Genomic DNA, 20,314 nt, shown 5'->3' with positions numbered 1-20,314 from the left:
GCTCTGTGGACTGTGCTGCGCTGCCTTCGCTGGCTGCCTATTTATGTCCGCAGGTGTTCCCCCAGAGGCGACGTGGCCGCCACCCCCCTTCCCCTGTGGCTCCCCAGGAGCCCACGGCCACCAGGTCCCAAGGCGTCAGCAGTGATTCAGGCATCTGGGGACACACGTGGGCCTGTCTGTGCGGGGAGGGGGGGCGGCAGGGGGAGTGGTACCGGCCTCCGGGCTGTCATTGGCAGCAGTATGGCATGGTGTGACAGGAGCTGTCAAGACTGTGATTGCGGCTCTCCGGACTCAGGGAGGGGGACAGACAGGGGTCTCCTGGAGACCGTCTCCAAGCTTTCTGGCTGCCCAGAAGAAGCTGGGGGTCTGTGAGCCCTGTCCCTTGACACAGCCCCCTGGGAATGGGGCAAGGGGGACCCCAGGGGCTGGTATGTATGGAGAAGTGTCAGACCCTGGCCCAGGAGTGGTGGGGCAGGGGACAGTCAGGTGTGCGGGACCCCACTGGGAGGCTTAGCCTTATGAGAAGACAAGTGACCAAGAAGGGCACACACCCAAGGTGGTGGGGACAGAGGGCTTTATCCTGGCTGCCTCAGGAAAGGGAACTGCTGCCTGCAGCCCCGTGGTAGTCCATGGGGCCGCAGTTATGGAGGCAAGGGGCCAACATGGACTCAGTGCCATTCCCACAGGCTGGGTGGAGCAGGCTTCCGGGGGAAGCTGAGGACGCCCCACCCCACATACACCCAGAGCAGGGTCCAGGGGCTCAGAGACCAGGGGCCTTGGGGACAGCTTTTTGTCATGTCCCCATCACTCCCCTCTGAGGCAGGAACATGGGGGTAGGGGAGCTTCTATGGGGGAAAGGAGAAACGCAGACCCAGTAGGTTCAAGGGTGGGGGAACCCCAAGGAAGCTGATAGCCAGCTTGCCCCAGTTCTTACCCCTGCCAGGTCCCTATTTTGTGGGCAGCAGGGCAGGTCCCATCTCAGGCCTGGGGTGGGAGTGGGGACACCAGGGCTATGGGGCTAGGGGAGGGAAGACAGTCAAATGGGCTCAGCTTGAGAAAGCAGCCTTTAATACATGACCCGGGGCTGGTGGGTTGAAGGGGCCGAAGAGTCCCTCCTCCGGGCCACCAGATTGCCCCCCTGGTCCTGGGACCCAGGCTAACCACCCCACACCTCGTGGGCTTTGCACGACCCCCAGCTCTCCCCAGGCTCTTGGCCTCCTCTCCAGGGGGCTGCAAGGAAGCTCCAGGGGACACAGCTGCCTCCTCCCCACCAAGTGCTGTGAGGGGGTCCAGCATCCCAGGGAGGGGGCCTTCCACACTCAGGACCTGACGCTGGCTTTTTAGGAACATCCCCTTAGAGGCTGTGAGGACGCTGGAGCCCAATGGCCTGTTGAAATCTGGCCCCTGTTGCTCGAAACTTCATGACGTGGGCAGGTCACTTGACCTCTCTGTGCCTCGCTTTCCTCCAGTGTAAAGTAGGGAAGAGCTTCCAGGACCCAGCTCACAGGGCTGTTGTGAGGACTGAACTCACGTAATATAGAAGAGGTTTAGAAAAGGGCCTGCACCACTGTAGAGTTAATTAATAGTAGTATTGTATTATTAATGCCATTACTCTTATTAAGAGCTGAAGAGATTTTTCCAGAGAGAGTAGCTTCCTGGGTTAACCCAGGAGGAACACTTTCATTCCACTCATGGCCTAGAAAGAAGCTGGGTCCAAACTGTTGCCCTGCTGACTCTCTGGGGGTTGGAGGGGGCAGGCTGGGGTAGGGGCAGACCGTGTGGCCTTGGCCCAGCACCTTACCCTCTCTGCGCTTCAGGTCCAAGTTATCATCTGAAAACGGATGGGGCTACACTAACTGAAGGGCTCAGGCCCTGGGACGGGCCAGCACGTGTGTGTTCTGACCGGCTGTGTCTACCAGGATCATTGTTCTAAGACTTGCCTCCCACACTAGGGCCTCCTCAAACTCTACCTCCAGAACGAGAGGGCCTGCTTCTCCCAATACCCACCTTCTTGGAACCCCCACTGGCTGGAAAAAGTCTCATTCCTGTGCTGACTGCTGCATTGCAAGTACGGCACCACACGTAACTGGACCCTCCAGATACCCCACACGCCTTCTATACCTGCTTTATATGTCTTAGGTACTTCTTCACACCTTCTCCATCCTTCCGTCTCCTACACCTCGGCTCATTATCTTGACTTACACATCATTTTAAAAGGGAGGATTTAGCTCTTTCCAGTCCCTCCTTGCCCTCCCCCAGATGTACTCTCCCACCTACCATTTTCTTGATATAATGATATCATAATGGTTAGATCAGTATTATGAGTTAGACCGCAAATCTGCCCTCTGCGCTAAGCCATGTGGTATATTACGATGACATTTCCATCACTGAACAACTTTTTGTGTTCCCTGGAGTTAGCGATTGCCTTGGTTTTCACTGTGGTCCATCTACCACTTTTGCCCAGAAGTCAACATTTACTCTTCAGTTCCCTTCATGCAGGCCCAAACTAGTCCACTGAAACTCCCATTATCAAGGTTGGTTGTAAGTTACCTCCATATTGCCTAGTTTGGTGGTCATGTCTGTCTCCTCATTTGACATATCCCCCTGGCAGCATTTGACATGGTTGAGCACATATTCTTTGTTAAAAATATGCTTCATTTGGCTCCATTGACACTACGCTCTCCTGGTTTTTCTCCCACCACACTGAATGTTCTTTCTCAGTCTCCTTTTCTGGCTCTTCCCCTTTGACCTTGACTTCCAAAGGTTGGAGCATCCCAAGACTCAGTCCTGCATCCCTTCTCGTCTCCTCTTCCTAGGCAATCACTTCTAACCCCATGATTTTACATACTTTCTGTAAACTAATGATTCCCAAATTCACATCTCTATCCTGGGCCTCTCCCCCGAGTGCCAGACTGCCCAATGACACCTCCCCTTGGATGTTCAATAGGTCTCTCCAACTTAACATGGTCAAACTCATCTCCTGATTCTTAGCTGCTCCCCTGCTGTCCCCCAGGGTTCTTCTACTCTGTAATCCACCATTGTCTAACCATCTGCTCCTCCTAGGACCTGAGACTCACCCTGGTCCTTCTCTGTCCCTCACTCTTTGCTCGTCTTACCTCTAAAATGTATCTCAAATCTATCTGCTTCTTTCCGCTCCTGCTTTGGAATCTCAGAACCTGCTGTTTCCTTGTCCTAGAATGCTCGCCTACCCTCACCCCTCCCTGGGATTCTCCTGGCCGCTTAAGTGTCATCTCCTAAAAAGAGCCTTCCCTGACCACCCTCCTGGACCATCCCTCACCTCCACCTCAATTCTTTTCTAACTAGGATCTATGTCAATGGGTTTAATAGCACCTACTACGACTTGCAGGTCATTTGTTTGTCTCTTTATCTTTTTGTGTGTGTATGGCTCTCCCCCTTCTAGAATAAAAGCCCCAGGGGAAAAAGGACTCCATCTTTCTGTTTCTTACTGTAGCCCCACTCTTGGTACAGTGCCTGCCAGACAGTGTGTTTTCAATAACTTATGGAAAGAAGGAAGGGAGAGAGGGGAGCCCTGGGTACCAACTTCAGCTCTCCAGGGAGTTACCGTGTGACCTTGGGCAAGTCACATCTGTTCCCAAAGTTACTTGTTTGATGTACTAACCCCACTTCCTATCTCACTGAGGTCTTAAGGGAATCAGATGAAGGTGCTATAAAGGGCTAAGATTTTCTGAAATCTTTACAGAACAAACAGTTGCCAGCCTCTAGATTAAACCCCAAATCTCAGAATGTTCTGTAAAGTACTTCCTTACCTTTAGACCATCTTTTCTGAGAACAGTTAACTGCCCCGGTCCCCCTACTCCTGTTTCTTCTTCCCCTTTGCTCAGGATCAACCCAGTGTCTGTACCACATGACATCCTTGCTACCTGGAAGGGCGGTTGGTCTCATTTTCAAACAAAGCCGGCTGCCAACAGCAAGTACAGCTTCTCTTCTCGCCTGTTTTGCACTAGTCTGACTTGAGGACCCTGGACCGTGAAGACACACAAATGCTCTATAAACTAGGAAGAGGTGACAAAAGTGAGCAAAATTTGTAGGAGCCCAAGACCTGCCTACTGAATTGAATCAAAGAGGCTGCACGGAGCAGGGATAACAAACGTGAGGAAAATCCTGGGCCTTAGGCTACAGCTGTGAAACTGAAACGGATCCACATTAGGACTAAGAAAAAAAAAATCCCTCCCTCCTTAATGAAACCGGGGAGCTAAACGTGAATATTTCCCAGATCTCTAGAGGCGGCAACATTAAGCTTAAAAGAAATAAGAAATGAAAAGATCTCATAAAAAATTCTTACTTGCCAAAAAACCTAACTGAAAAGCAAAATAAACTAGGGAAAATATTTTTAACCAACTCTTTCCTATATTCAAAGCCTGTACAGCGGCAAGATGGACGCCTTCACTTCTGGGGACTCTCAGCTCCAGCTCCAGGTCCCAAAAGCCCCCCTGGCGCACCTACTGGGGACAAAGGCTGCAGCCCGGGAGGTGGCAGATGTTGCCCCCTTTTGCTGGGCTGGGCAAGAGCCAGGGTGCGTCCACATGCCCTCCCTCCACGAAGCAGCCAGACAGAAGGGCAGGAAATGCCCGTGGGCTGGCGGGAGCAGAAGCGAAGAAAGTCAGAAGAAAAGACAGGAAGGTCTGTGGGCCTTGGGGACCCGACGGGGCGGGCGCGCGGCGGCCAGGGTCGAGCACAAATTGGGCGGCGCGGCCCGGGCGCACGGCCCCTGCGCCAGCGGCTCTAATGAGGCGGCGGCCGGCGGCGGGCGAGCTGTGCCCGGACTGCTAAGAGCCGCATGAGCGCGGCGCCCGGGGAGCGCGGCCCGGCATCACTCAGCGCCATCAGCGCGCCGGGCGGGGCGGCCGCTCGTCCCGGGTCCGGCTGCGATTTTTCAAAGACTTGACTTCGGTTTATTGAATCTCCACAGTTCGTTTCTTTAATTTATATCTTTCTCTTGGCTATTTCATTTTATCTTCTTTCTCTGAGTTAACTCTCTACTTCTTTTCTGACTTCTTGAGTGGCATACTTGGCTCATGAATTTTCACTCTTCCTCCTTTTTAAATATGTATTTTTTAAGGATATAAAACTTCTCTTATTCCATGATTTGTAGGTCCTTTATTGTGATTTGGTTCTACATTTATTTTACTTATTTGGTAATGTTACATGAGTCCTTGAAAAATCATGATGTTATTCAAGAATTAGGTGATCAAGATTGTGGTTTGAATGGTCATAGCTCTCTGCCTTCCCAAATGTGTGTTTCCTTAGCTGTGCGTCTCCACGAGCAGTCTGTTAACACCTCCAGTATGATCGTGGGTTTGTCTGCTTCTGCCACTTTGAAGATACGTTGTTAGGTGCATACAGCTTTCTGATTGTTACCTGTTCTTGATGCTTTATTCCTTTTATCATTAAATAAAATCTCTCTTTATCACTATTAATATTTTTGCCTTAAATTCTCTTTGCCTAATATTACTGTTGCCACATTAGCTTTCTTTTTCGTCATCCTTTTATTATCCAGCATTCCATGTCACTATGCATTTGGTATGTCTGTTGAAACAATATGTGGCAGGACTTGATTTTTTTATCCAACGTGCGTGTTCCTGTTTTAACAAGAAGCTTAGTCTGCTTGCGTTACGGTGGTCACTGGTCTACTTGGACTCATTTACGTACAGTTCACTTCTGTTTTCTGTTTACTATGATACCGGCTCACTTCTTTTTCCTTCTTTCCTGTCTTCTAGTAGATTGATTATCTTTAAATTTTGTTTCTACTGTAGTAGTTTAACTAAACAATGTCTAAGGCATTTCACAATGTCACAAGAGATGTTTATCACCATTTTATTGATGTGGAAACTTGGGCACAAAGGGATAAAGCAAATTTCCTGAAGTACCACGGCCAGCAAGGAGCAAGAGCTGGCCGAGCACCCCGATTCCGGAGCAGCCCTGACGGGGATCACCAGCCCTGCATCCTTTAAGGCTTTCATGGATTCGCCCAGGTTGTAATCTGCCATTTTGATGGGAAGAGGGAACTCCAGGAGCTGCCACCATCGTGCTCTAAAATTGTTCATCTGGTGCCACCCTAACTGGCTTCAAAATAATGGAGAGGGGCAACCCAGGTGAGGGTAAGTAGGAAAGAAACAAGAGGAGCCATGAGTTGAGAATTGTTGAAACTGGGTGATGGGTACATGAAAGTTCATGATACTAATCTGTATTTTCATGTGTGGGGGGCCTTTTCCACAATAAAAAGTTTTTAAGTATCAGCTCCACCTTTTGTGGGAACTTGGGTAAAATATGATCAAATATTTAAAAGTTGCAAGTCAAGCTAACAAATGTTAAATAAAACGTATTCTATCCTAAATACATTGGGGTGGCTGGCCTCTCCCTGCAGCCTTGTTCCTTCCCACATCCCAAGGGACATGCACGCATCTGGGCACACCAGCCTGTGGGTGTAGGTCTGTCAATGGGCCTCACAAACTGCCTCCCCTTTCTGCCACACCGGTACATTTGCACACCTGAGGGCCCACCTGGGGCACAGACCCAGGGAAGAGGACTTCTCCAGCCCTAGAAACAGTCATGGGAAAGTTAGGCAGGGTGTTCCAGGCCACAGCCCACAGGGCTCAGATTCTGGGTGGGCATATCCCCTGGCCTCACTCTAAAGAGGGCCAGAACAGGCCCTCTAAGGCGTGGGGCCAGGGCCGGGGCCTCTCTTGCCTGGGTCTTAGGCATTACTGGTCCTTGACACCCTCAAATCCTGAAATCCTTTGGCAGCAGAAGAATCTGCCAGAACCAGAACCTTGCCCTCAATAGGCACATGGCTCCAAAGGCGTGGCTGCTTCGTCCCCACCTGCTGTAGGACACTGGGGTCCAAAGCAGGATATGAACATCTGTTTCACTGCCTTCTGGCCCTTGCTGGACAATCCTTCACACCCTCATGTTCTTGAGAGTCTGTTGCTAGCCCCCTACTCTTGCTTCAGTGTTCTGTATCAGGTTTGGAAAATTTGAGCAAAAGGAATTTACTGGAAGGCTTTTGAGAGCTCACCATTTAGGGGAAAGCTAGAGAACCAGGCTTGGAAACTATGGTTCTGGAAGGCCACAAAACATGAACAGAGGAAGTCTCTTGAAATGGACGTCAGTTCCCCCAGAAGGGGCTTCTTGTACCTGTCACTTATGAGGGAGGGCTCTCAGGAGTCAGTGGAGCTGGACAGGCAGGGGAAGGAGCCAGGCAAAGGTGAGGGTTCAGCTGGAGCGTGACCTCAGCCTGATCCCACGGGGAGCTCCGGAGTATGAGTGGCACCACAGTTTCCCTACCATGGAGCAAGAGGGGTGATTTTTTTCCTACTTGCATATTACTCAGTCATTGGTCAAGGAGGTTCAGGGAAGGGAATCTCCCAGGCATTTTCTTGATGAAGTGGCTGTCATTGGCTGAGGGCAAGTCTCTGGAGACAGACCAGCTATAAGCCATTGGCAACCAATGCCCACAGCATCTGGGGGACAGATGGGCACAGCATCAACAGTGTCCACTATAGAATGACTTCAAGTGCCTCCAGTCTTGTCTCTCTTCTCAGATTCACATTCCGGGAGGGGTGTCTATTTGGCTTAGCTTGGCTCTTGTGCCCATCCCTTACACGTCTGAATAAAGCTCCCTCAGACTGTATCCACTGGAGAAAGGGTAATGCCTTGAAGGAAAACCAGGGTGATACTACTGACAAATAAAAATGGCAAGCAATAGGATATATTGGAGTATATGAGGAAGCCATTTGATGTAAACCTAATTCGGCCTGATTTTGTTTTTTTTAAAAGGGCCTGACTGTGGCCGTTGAGCATGTATTGTATATACATTTCCTATGGCAAGAACAAAGGCCCTTGAGATAAAGGTGCAACTTCCCTCCCCCTCCCAACGTTGGCATTTCCTTAAAGATTAAGCATCTTTCCTTAGGCTAGGAACTGATTGTAGAGTTCACCTGTGACCACTCAGCTGGAGACAACAGACCTGCCATCCTGCTGTGTTCACCAAGACAGCAGACCCACCTGCTAGAGACAGCAGACCTACCTGCTATTTCCATCAATTGCTGTGCCGACAGAGCAGTCTCGCGACTATTGTGAAAGGGACATTTCAATCCTATGTGAAACATCCTCTCTGGGGGTATATAACCACTCTGTGCACCGCACTTCTTCGGTGCCCTTTCTTCCTTTGGGAAGAAAGGCCCCGGGCCATGGTCCTCAGATTTCAGCTCAGAATAAACTCACCCAAATTTTCATTTATAGATTGGTTATGGATTATTTTCTTCGACACTATGAAGGGGCAATGGATGCTGTAGAGCTACCCCCCACCCAAATCCACTGAGATGTTTTTCTGAAGTCAGAACCAGAATCCCATCTTTCCTGCCTCCACCTCTAACCTTAGCAGAACTGACCTCCTTTGCCTGCAGGTCAATGTGGTACCCTAGAAATGCTTTATTCACCTATTTCCCCGTCTTTCTGCTCCACTAGGCAGTGTTCCTTTCATCAGTGTGTCCCCAGGATGCTGCAATGGTCCCCACATTGGCCCTTCAGTAAATGACCAAGTTAGCGTGCCGGCTAGCCCCCGGGAGCAGCACTGTCCTCCATCTGTGCTCACTGCCCACAGTCAGACGCTTGTCAGGGCACAAAGTATTAGCATAGGGACATTTCCAGGCTCTCCTCTCCCCTCTCTGCTAAGAGGATCCTCACTTTGCCTCCTGGTTTCTCTTCCTCTTCCCCCGGCCCCCTCTGTAGCAGTCTTCTAGGATTTTGGGGTCGTTCCAGTTACTACTGCTGTCCAACATGCCACTCCAAAATGCAGAGTACAAACCACCACTACTTGATTATGCTCATGGATTCTGAAGGTGAGGCGTCCAAACAGGGCACAGCAAGGACACCATTTCTCTGCTCCACAATGTCTGGGGCCTACACCGGAAAGAGTGAATGGCTAGGGGCTGGAATCATCTGGAGCCTTCTTTACTCACATGCCTGGACACCAGGGCTGTGATGACCCAAAGGCTGGGCTTGGCTGGGACTGCTGACTGGAACGCCTGCCTACCAGTGGCCTCTCTGTGTGGCTTTTCATAGTTGGGTGGCCTTGGGACAGTCAGACATCTTGCATGATGGCTCAAGGCTTCAAGAGTCAATGTTCCAGGGGACAGCCGGTGGATGTAGCATTCCACTTCGGTGACCCGAGGGTCGCTGGTTTGGATCTGGGGCATGGAGCTACACACGCTGATCCAGCCATACCGTAGCAGGCGTCCCACATATAAAATAGAGGAAGATGGGCACACATGTTAGCTCAAGGCTAATCTTCCTCAGAAAAAAGAGGAGGGTTGCTGGCAGATGTTAGCTCAAGGCTAATCTTCCTCGGAAAAAAAAAAAAAAAGAGCGAATGTTCCAGCAAACAAGGCAGAAATAACATAGGGTTACTGCTATGGTGCTCGATTGGTCGAAGCAGCCACAAGCCTGTCCAGAGTGAGGGAAGGAGCAGAGTGCCCCTTTGGATGAGAGCAGTGCTGAATAATTGACAACCGATCATTTAGAACAGTCACTGTGGTGAGAAGTTAGGAGGAAAGGATGAAGACTAAGGTTCCGAATAGATTTTTCCATGGAGTGTTGAAGAGAGAGATATGGGAGCAGCTGCAGAGCAGTAATGCGGGAGGTACCTGGGAGGATGAAAGGGGGATTTGAAGGAGTGTTGCTGAGTAACGTCACAGTGGGAAATGGTATTTTGGTTGCCGAATCTGTGTTTCTTTTGCTCCAGATCACTAAGACTGAACTGAACCACATGGCTCACAGCTTTGTGGGCATTATACAGACCAAGCTCGAGCAGGTCCAGCCAGGCCTTGCCCACACCTGCCCCCAGGTTTCTTAAGCCGAGGAAATTTTCAGGGTTTGAGGCACTTCCGTCATTTCCGTCACCCCATTAGAAAGGTCAATTTGCCAAGGCCGTCTCATGCAAAAACTCCTGCCGGCATCTCATTTCCCCTGGTGTTCCTGCTCCCCTCCCCTTCCTCATTCCCAGGGGCCAGATCCCCCCAAGCCTGATCTCATCCTTTGGGTGGAAGGGAGAGGAAGGCAGGTGAGAGGGGTTCTCTCTAGAGGATCGTTTTCTGAGACTGGCTAATTAGAGGCTTCCTAATTAATGAGCTATGGGGTTGCATTTCATCAGCTGAGTCACAGTTTATGTCTAGGCCCTGGGCCCAGGGGGAGGGTATCAGGAATCGGGGCGGAGGGGGAGCCTGTGTCTCTGCCTCCCCAACCTGATTCTCTACCTCTTCTCTTTTCAAATTCAGTTCTCCCTACCGGTTTAGAGGGTATCAGCAGCCTCCCTCCCTCCTTCCTCCTGCTTCTGCTTCCTGACAGCTTCCTGGGACTGTCCCCAAGTTTGACCATCCTTCGTGCCTTCCCACCCCTCCAGGACCATGCAGGGCTCATTTGGTTACTGTTTCCCAGTCACCCAGTTTCTCTTTCAAACTGAATCTCCCTCAGCCACACAAATCACACAACTGGGGTTGCTATCTGCAGTGTGGCAACCACATCTCCATAGGATCTGGTGGGCTCTAGTACCCATTGCCCTCGCGGCCGCAGCCTGCTTAGAGACCCTCTGGAGCCACTCTGTCCCCGCTCCTTCCCTGTATGGCTCCTTCCCATATCCTCCTCTTTCAGTAACTGTGTGTGACGGGTACTTTTCCACTCACATTTCAACCAGGAGATTTATCCATTTACATGAGGTTAACTCTGCTGAGTCTTTGGGGGGGGCGGGGGGGAATTTTTATTTTTATGTCTAGAGTTGTAATATTTTTGAATTTTCAAAAGCTGTGCTGTAGCTTAGTCATGAGTTATCCCGTAATTAGACTTTTTTGTGCCTCTGGTTCCAGGCTGCATGGTGGACTTGGACCTGAGTGGAGAAGTTCCTATATGTCCTGGAGTTGGGTGGTCTCTCACCAGATCAGTGCTCACAGGGCCCCTGTGCCCTGCACAAGGTCCCTGTTCAAAGGAGGGCTCCTTAGAGGCCCTCCAGTGACAATATTCAGGCCATCTCTGTAGAGGGGACTTGAGTCTGCTCTTTGCCAGCCTTTGCTACCTACAGAGCATCTCAGAGGTTAAGACTTGGTGGTCTTGGAGTCAGTCAGATGAGCTCCTCATGGAAAGGAGCCTCAGCTTTCTCCTCCCTCCAAGAGTTGTGAGGATGAAATGAGACAAGAATATTAAGCACTTAGCATGATGCCTGGGTGCTCGACACATAGAAACTTTTTTCTAAACTTTTGAACGGCGAAAGTTTTTCTTAATACACATGGATGGCTTTCCAATTCTCCATAATCTTGATAATATATGCAAAATCATGTATGTGTAAACCCCTTGTTCCAGGGCCCATCTTCTGGACACAGCTGGCCCCTCCACAGGCGGCAATATGGCTCCTGAGCTCCCCAAGGACCAGCACTGGCTGCTCAGGCTGCTGGCTGGTGGGGCCAGAACTGTTCTTTTTGTATTTACGCCACAGAGTCTTTGGGCTGCAGTCCTGTAAGTGGGATGGCTGGGTCAGAGGGTACATGCATTTGTGACTTTGCTAGATATTGTCACATTCCCCTCCATGGAGGTTTGTCCCCCTTGCATTCCCACTGGCAGTGTGTGACAGTACCTGTTAATCTACAATTTCACCAGCAGATTGTGGCCAAATTTTGAGATTTGTGTCAATTTGCTAAACAAGAAATGGTATTTCGAGTCATTATTTCATCATATTATGAGCAAGGTTGAGTATCTTTTGACATATTTAAAAGGTCATTGCATTTCTTTGTGAGTCTTTCTTATTTTTAGGAGCTATATAATAGGGATATTAACCATTGTAATACAAGTTACAAATACATTTTCCCAGCTTGAAATTTGTTTTTACTTTGCTAATGGCGGTTTTTTTGGTTTTGGGTTTTTGCTATGTAGGAGGTTTTTTGGTTTTAATTTTTATGTAGTCAAATTTATTGATTTTTTTTCCCCTACTGCATCTGGATTTTGAATCAGAAAGTTTTCCTTGCTCCCAGATTTACAGGAATTCCCTTGTTTTCCATTTCATTCTCGTTCTTAGATGGTTTCATTCCTCCAGTGACTCCAGCACCACTTTTTGGAAGATCTGTCTTTCCTCGTTATTGCTGCTGCCGCCGTTACAAGCAGCACACTGAAGATCCATATGCGGCTGGGCCTGTTTCTGGATTTTTTTTTTTTGAGGAAGACTGGCCCTGAGCTAACATCCATGCCCATCTTCTTCTAGTTTATATGTGGGATGCCTACTGCAGCATGGCTTGCAGAGCAGTGCCATGTTCACACCCTGGATCCGAACCAGCAAACCCCAGCCCGTTGAACTAGAACGTGCGAACTTAACTGCTGGGCCACCGGGCTGGCCCGTTTCTGGATTTTTAATTCTGTTTCACTGGTCTGTGTATGCATGGGTTAGTTCTCCATTCCCAACCCAAACTGTTATTCATTTTCAGGGTTTTCTTGGTTATTCTGGCTTGTTCTTCCAAATGATCTTTTTAATAAGAATAGTGTCTAATGACAAGGGCAGATGTCCATGCAATATTGTTAAGAGAAGTAGCAGGCAACAGAACCACACAGTATATACACACACATTTTTTTCCTTATAGAAAAATACTGGAAGGGAAAAAACCAAAATGTTTGTGTGGTCATCTCTTGATCGTATGGTTACGGGTAGCATCACCTTGTTACTGGCACAAACCTTGATGGAAAAAAACTTGCCAAGCGCCACAAGGCTGCCTCCTCCACCTTCCTCCTCACCTCATCCCTGTGCCACTGGAGGTCACGTCATCCCTGGACCACAGCACCTGTTTGTACAGGAGGGACTGCGTGACAGCAGGGTGGATGTGGGGTGGCAGGCAAGGCTCAAGCTCACCTGAGTCTCCACCCCATTAGCCTGCCCTCCATTATAAGCCCTCCATTCCCATGTAGGGCTGTCTCCCTACTCTCCTGACAGGTTCATTACAGGTAAGAGGAACACCAAGGGCCAGTCTCACCAAGTTCCTACTCTGGCCCAGTACTGCCCAATAGAACTTTCTGGAATGGTGGAACATTCTTCTTCTGAGCTGTCCGACAGGTAGCCACTAACACATGTGACTATTAAGTACTTGAAATGTGGCTGCTGCGACTGAGGAACTGGGTTTAAATTTTATTTGCTTTAGTTAACTTAAATAGCCACATGTGGCTAGTGGCTACTATATCGGACTGTGCATCTTTGGTCAATTCCCAACCCAGCCAATTCCAACCTAGAACTGGCAGGAAAGATCCCGCCTATGCAAGTGGGCTGAGGCCAGGCAGGCTAGCGCAGGCTGGGGAGAGGGCTGGGCAGGAAGCTGAGAGGCGGCAGAGGGGGCCAGCTCAGCCTGAGGCAGCCCCGCCCCTCTCCCAGTGGCCATCACAATAGCAACCAGCCCAGAATCACAATACCACTGCGGGGAGGTAGCTGTTTCCTCCAGGGGCAGGTCTCTCTGTCTGCAGACCTACTTAGAGCAACCCAGGCGGCAGGGGACCAGTTCCTGGGGAATGGAAAAGCGCCCAGCGGCTGAGCGGCCTCAAGCTGGAGACCCAGAGGAGGAAGCGGGGTAGGCCTAGGGATGGGGGAACCTTCTTGGCCCCAGGACCCAGGCGCTGCAGGGCCCTGCAGCTGGGCGGCCAGGAGACACAATACCCTGTGAGCGCTGACCAGCTGCTCATCTTCCTCCTGGCGATTTGGTTCTTCTACTTCTTCTACCTTCAGAACTACTTCTGAGTGGCCCTCCCTTCCACCTGCCCCCTGGGCTGGAGGACAACAGCAGCAAGCAGTGTGGCCCAGGTCCTGCGTGTGAGGGCAGAGCGCGGCCAAGGCCCCAGCCTTGACCCTGCAGGGAGAACAGCCAGGACACGGCAAGGGCTCACTCTGCACCTCGGGCATGGAGATTGGGAGACAGCCACGGGGGCCAGGCCCAGCCTCTTGTTCTGAGGGCCCAGGGCTACATGTCCAAACAGCCTTTGTGTTGAGTAAATGATACAGGAGAGGAAAGGACACGCGCCCCACACAACGCAGACCATGACATCTCCTGTGAAGTTGTGTCCAGGGAAACGCCACCAGGAGGCAGAGGGAAGGATGTGCCGGCCTCTCCGCAGCCGCCTCTGTGGACGTACAAACCCCCAAGGAACTCTCAAACACGCAGGCTCTCTAACCCCAACCCCAGATCTCTGAATTCCTTGGTCTGGACTGGAGACCAAGAATCTGAATTTTTAATAAGCTCCCTCCTTCCCCTGTCAGTCTAAGGACCATAGTTGTTCCTGTCCCTCGTGCAAAGCACGGAAGCCAGAGAGAACAGCAGCCTCCATCCCTCAGCGGACCCAAGAACGAAGCAGAGGCAGCAGGCCTGTGGGAGGAGAGGGGAGCAGGCGGCTCAGATTCCTGGGGGCCTTGAGAGAACCCCCCCCAGTCTATCTACAGGGGCCTTTGATAAAATCTCAAGGATAAACTATGAAGTATTGCTGGGCTGCTCCTTCCCAAACGTGTTCAGAAAGGAACAGGGAATAGCACGGTGTATTTTCTCACTGATGTTCTCCTAGTGACTAAAATCTATTCCACACAGTAAACAGTTGTAAGAATACATATTTTCCCTCTGGGACTCCATAAAACTAAATTTTGAATGGAAAAACAAAAGCAGCCTATATACAAGTAGTTTTCCTGAAATGGGCCCCCTGCAGAAGAAGGTACCTTCCCCTCGGAGGGCTGCGGAGCCAGCTCCGCCATCATGCAGCTGAGCATGTTCTGGCACCCTGGCACCCAGCCTGAGAGAGGCTGCTCGACCCTCCCTGCCTGCACGCACACCCACCTGCACACCCTCACACATCAGACACATCTGAAAATGTGACTTCTTGTCCCTTCAGGCCATTGACCTGAATTACAGGCTGAAGGGGTTGCAGTGACTGCTCACGGCTGCTCTACCACAGTCCCACTTTGTCTGGGTGCAGGTAGGGAACGGGTATGACGACACAGACACGCATTCTGCCAGGAGGAAGCCTACAGGGGACGTCAACCATTCTTTATTAAGGCTCGGAGTGGTCTGCCAGCTGGGGGGCTGAGTCATTCACTCCATAGACCTCTGCCACGGTCCACTTTTGGGTGACACTGAAGGTGGAGGCTCTCTTCGAGATCCTGAGCCACAGTCTTTGTGCTCCACTCACATCCACCCTGCAGGATGGGGGTGGGCGTGCAGATAACTTGGGGGGCCCTCAGCAGAGTGGGGCTGGCTCTAGCAGGCCCTGGGGCCCGGCAGGGGGTGGCAGGGAAGCAGAGGAGGGCAGGGACATCTCCCCCATCCCTCCCAGCCCAGACTATGGCTTTGTTATCCTATTGCCACTGGAGCAGGAGTGGAGTGCTCCTCCTCCACCCCTCACTCCCGGCCTGTGCTACGCTGTGTGAGGAGATAAAGGGAAAGCCCTTGGGAAAGAAGAGGCCCCTCTGTGCCTGGGACCTGGCCAGACCTCAGGGGAACTGTGACCCCCACTCCTGCTCTCCCTCGGCTCCTCCCAGTGATAGGTCTTCTCGAGTTGAGGAGCTGGTCACTCAGAAGTGGACTCGCAGCACGTCCTGGCTGGCAACTGGCTGCTGGCAGGCTGTGCATGTCATGGGCAGGGAGTGCTGCTTTTCACCCAGGCAGGGCCGGCACAGGAGGTGGCCACAGGGAAGCTGATACACAGGCTCCTTTTTGAAGTAGGCAGAAAACACTCTTTTGCAGGAGGCACACTCGGGGCCCAGGACGCTCCCAGGCTGCTCTGGTAAATCAGGGAGGAAGATGGGCCAAGGTTAGGGAAAGCTGCCTCCTGGTCCAGGCTCCATCCTGGAGGCAGGGCACGTGCCTGGAATGGGACAAGAAGCTTCCCCACCCTACACCCCTGCAGCAGCCTGGCTTCATCCCTCCCTAGGCCTCCTCTGCCTGACCTGGGAGGAGAGGGTACGAGGGAACCTGGGAAGCTGACAGGCCTCTTCTCGATCATCAAATCTCAGTGCTCCCATGAATGCTCAAGAAAAGCTGACTTCTGAGGGCAGCTGGGCAGCACTGGGCCCTTCCTCTCAGTGTGCCAGCAAGATGTACTTCAGCTTTTTATTACACTCACAGATTCTGAAGGGGCTGCCAAGGCCAGAGCAAGGCACAAGCTCACCCTGACAACGCTGATAAACTGCAAGAGAGGTGAGATGTGACAAGAAAAGGAAAAAGCAGAAAATGGTCTGGTGTACCAGGGTTGGGCAGGTCAAGGGGAGGTCAGCAGAGGGGCAGGGCTGAGGTCTGTCTGCAGCAGGCCTGCTTGCTCAGCCTGGCACCTGCTTCTGTTCAGTCCTGCAGCCCGGCAGCTCCCCTCACGACCCATCATTCCCCTTCCTATGTGGCAGGCTCTCTCTCCTCCCATGATTCCTGCAGGGCCTCCTGAATGAGGGCTACGGGGGCAGGTCCTGCCAAACCCCTCCCCAAGCTGCACTCACAGCTCTTCCCCATCTTGGGCCCTAAGGAGGCTGCTCTTTCTCCCCCAACCCACACCCCTCTGGAGAGGACAAGGATGGCCTCTTGGGGGGAAGTGCCAATAAGAACGAGAAGAGGCCAGCCATGCAGAGTGAAGGGGACAGCAAGAACAAAGAATGGCTAGTCCATTAAAGACAGAGAAAAGACACAGAGGTGGGATGTGTAAGAGTATGGCTTCAGAGGAGACTGCAGAGGAGGGTGGACGAGGGTTGGAGCATGCAGGCCCTCACAGGCAGCAGGAGTTGGGTTTTACTCCAAATTCAATGGGATGTGCTGGAGGGATTCTAAGAAGAGGGGTACCATGACCTGGTTTACATTATGAGAAGATCGCTCTGGCTCCTGTAAGGCAGGTGGCTGTGGGGGCAGTAGCGGCTGCTGCAGGAATCTGAGGGAGTGGCACAGGAGCTGGGGCCAGGGTGGCGGCAAGGGCAGTGGAGCAGAGAAGGCCACTCTGAGATCTACTCTGGAGGAGCACGAACAGGACTTGATGATGAAAAGAACGTCGTCAGGATGAGCATGTCGAGGGAGACCAAGGAGGACCTCCGTGTTAGAGGCCTGACCAAAGGGTAGAAGATGCTGCTCTCTACCCGCAATGGGGATGATAGGAAGTGGGGGTGGGCGGTGGGGGGAGAACATTTGGAGGGCAGACATCAGCAGTTCTGAGTTAGAACGTTCACTCAAGGTATCCATGAGTTCCCATGTAGAGGCACCAAGCAGCTGTCAGGGAGGTTGGGGTCTGAGTCCCAAGGGGAGCTATAGGTGAACATGGGCAGTCACTGGCCAAGTGGGCTCTCACTTGGGTGACAGACAGTACAGAGTCCAGGAAGAGTCTGGAAGAGAAGGAAGAGTCGGCAATGGAAACTGAACAGGAGCTGCTGAAAATGGGGAGAAAAAGAATGTAACATCTGGAAGGCCAAGAGAGAAGGTATCTGAGGAAGGAGGGGCTGATCAGTCACACCAGACGCTGCTGAGAGGATAAGTGACCAGTGTATGTGGGGTCACAGAAACCGCTCATCACTTAGACAAGACAGTTCTTGGGAATGGTCAGGATGGAAACATAATCAGAGAGACAGGGAGGTGGGGACAAAGGGAGGTAAGGAGGACAAGAGGCAGAGGAGGTAAGATGGCCTGGGATCCAGACGAGAAGGGACTGGCTCTGGACAGGCAGGAGGAAGCAAGCGTGCGGCTCATCATAAGCCCCACCAGGCTTCATCTTGTAGAAAATGCCCCAGCATTCCAGTCAGATCCTCTCACTTTATATCCTAACCAATTCTATCATTCTAAGTGATCCCAGGTTCATTTTAGGAAAAAATTGGCTCAGTGAGCTACCACTGTACTTTTCTAAGACTAAGAAAATGTTAATAGGAAGAGATGAAGATGACATACTCAACCCCAAATCCCTCCACACTTACACAAAGCACTCCAGATGTCAGATAGGAGACAGACTAGTCAAGAAAAATATCTAAAAAGTACAAACCAAAGTCCTCAGCATAGAATAATCAACATTAGATCTTACCAAAAAACACAGCAGAGGGTAGCCAAGCCCTAAGTCCACAGAATTACTAAGAGTTGACTAAAGAAAGCCTTTCTTGTGAAGAGTTAAACTTCACAGGCAGACCCTCAACTCTCCCTGGAAGAGACTGGGTTCTCCCCTCAGCCCCGGGTGTTAGAGTTAAGGAATCTGGGGATGGAGGTCCACAGAGCCCCACAGCATGGCCCAGCATCCCGTTCAGGGGCTCAAAGGGGACGGATGGGGCCCATGTTACCCGAGCCTGTGCCTGGCCTCCAGGAAGTGCTGCTCCCTCTTGTGCTGAGGTGCTGGAGCTGTCCCCTGGTCAGCCGAGCCGTGAAAGAGGGCCTGGAGCCAAGGGTTGATGTCAAGGCAATTTCCAAGCTTTGTGACAGTTTCTGCTCATGGGACACTGGACCTGTTGAGAGACGCACAGAGGTTCGGCAAAGACGACAACCAAAACACAAAGTCCTCTGAGGACTATAAAAACGGCACTTACAACTTCGAGTAGACACAAATGTGAAGAAAGTTCTCCCTAACGTCTACCAGTGGATTGTGATGCCAGAAGACAGAGAGCGAAAGTCTTGGGGATCCTGGCAGTTTGTACCCATCCCACACCCCTTTCGGTGTTCCCAGGCTCTGCACTAGAGTTCCTCCTCCCAGGACAGACTGCTGAGCGGGCACGGGCCACCTTGTGGCTCCCCTGCAGAACTGCACCCTACTTTCTGAAGGCCTCCCTGCTGGCCATGGAAATGACTCTGCAAGCAAAAGCCCCACCTCTGCCCCTGCTCCATGCCCCCATCCCCTCCCCAGCAGCACCAGTCTGCTCTTTCCTCATCTCCTCCCTTCTGGGGCCCGACCAGTCTGCGACACTGCTGGCCTGTCCTTTCTCTCCTGTTAAGTAAAGCAAAGCTGTTCTCATCGAGGAGCAAAACGAAGACCTCACTCTGCCCACTCCACGATCTAGGGGGCCTTCTCTGCATGGTCCGCAGAAAGTCAAGCAATGGACTGAGAATAAAAGCAACGTGGGAAGGGGGAGAAACCTCCAAGAAACAACCCAGTGACCTGCCTGGTAGCAGGGTTCACAAAACTGCCCACAAGTGATGAGTGGAACATTTTGTCTAGTCTGTAGGACATAGAACATCAGCTTGGGGCTGTGGAGCACTGGTCGGTGTGGTCTTGTGTCAGCAACAAATGTGTCAAAGCCGACACCCCTGGAGACATCACAGACATAGGGTCTAAGGACCTTTCTCCTTGTCTCGCCCCCCCTGTACCTCATATGCTTCCAGGAGTTTCTGGGGGTCATGTCAACCAAAATTTACACTCAAAACCAGAGAAGACACAGATGTAACTTTCAAGCACACTATTTTCATAGGCTTTCTAGAGTAAGAGAGGAAATTAAAAGAATGCTAAAATCTAAACAGACTAATTTCCATTTAGAAAAAAGAAAAAGAGCTATGTCCAAAGCACCAGGTGCTGACAATCATGGGGAAATTCTACCAAACGTGAAGAGTGAACGAGTCTAACACTGTTAAATTATTCTACAGTTTAGAAAAGGAACATTTCCTAACTCTTCTTATGGAGTAAATAAATCACTGACACCAAAACCTGACCAAAGATGGCATGTGCACGCCTACACACACACACCACAGTCCAATCTCACTCAAACACCAGCAAACAGAATGATGCAGAATGTTAAAAGAAGCAAGACCAAATGTAGTTCCTTCCAGGACTACAGTAATGGTTCAATATTAAGAAGTCCATTAATGTACTTTCTCACATTAAAAGATCTAAGATGAAAAATCCTAATATGATCTCCATTGATATGGAAAAGTCATTTGACAAGATTCAACCACCAATCTTTGAAAAAACACTGAATAAAATAGAGATCAACAGTGTGGGAGAGTGTCTGAATGGCTCCCAATGAACCTCACCTCCTGATCCTCACACCCTTGGGTACCCCTTCCGCTTGAGCATAGGCTGGACACAGTGACTTGCTTTTAAGAGAATATAGCAAAGCAATGGGATGTCATTTCCATGATTAGTTCTGTAAGGCTGTGACTTCCATCTTGTTTGCTCACTCTCTCTGGTGTACACAGCTACCATGTTGCTTGCTGCCCTTGAGAGGCCCACATGGCAAGGAATTGAGGGAAGACTGGTCATGAGCCAACAAGGAAGAGAGTCCATCAGTGCAGCAATTCCGCAAGGCACTGAATCCTGCAACAATCACATGACAGAGCTT

The 20,314-nt window shown here is 51.0% G+C and overlaps 1 protein-coding gene across 8 annotated transcripts in view; it reads right to left on the bottom strand.

The window, feature by feature from the left end:
• Positions 1 to 15,050: 15,050 nt before the first annotated feature.
• The window catches only part of UBOX5 (U-box domain containing 5), a 32,895-nt gene continuing 27,631 nt past the window's right edge, over positions 15,051 to 20,314 (bottom strand). For 6 of the 8 annotated variants that reach the window (XM_023626214.2, XM_070247785.1, XM_070247783.1 and 3 more), the window contains 2 exons: positions 18,329 to 18,490; positions 15,051 to 15,819 (listed from right to left, as the gene is read on the bottom strand). In XM_023626214.2, the coding sequence (XP_023481982.1) occupies positions 15,611 to 15,819; positions 18,329 to 18,490 (371 nt within the window). In that variant the 3' untranslated portion in view covers positions 15,051 to 15,610. The remainder of the gene's footprint in view (positions 15,820 to 18,328; positions 18,491 to 20,314) is intronic. The other 2 variants (XM_023626216.2, XM_070247787.1) reach the window with 1 other exon arrangement.

This window comes from Equus caballus, chromosome 22 (genome assembly GCF_041296265.1).
Source record: "Equus caballus isolate H_3958 breed thoroughbred chromosome 22, TB-T2T, whole genome shotgun sequence".
Classification (NCBI taxonomy): Eukaryota; Metazoa; Chordata; class Mammalia; order Perissodactyla; family Equidae; genus Equus; species Equus caballus.
Note: the sequence above shows the minus strand (reverse complement) of the source record. Positions and strands in the feature narration are given on the sequence as shown.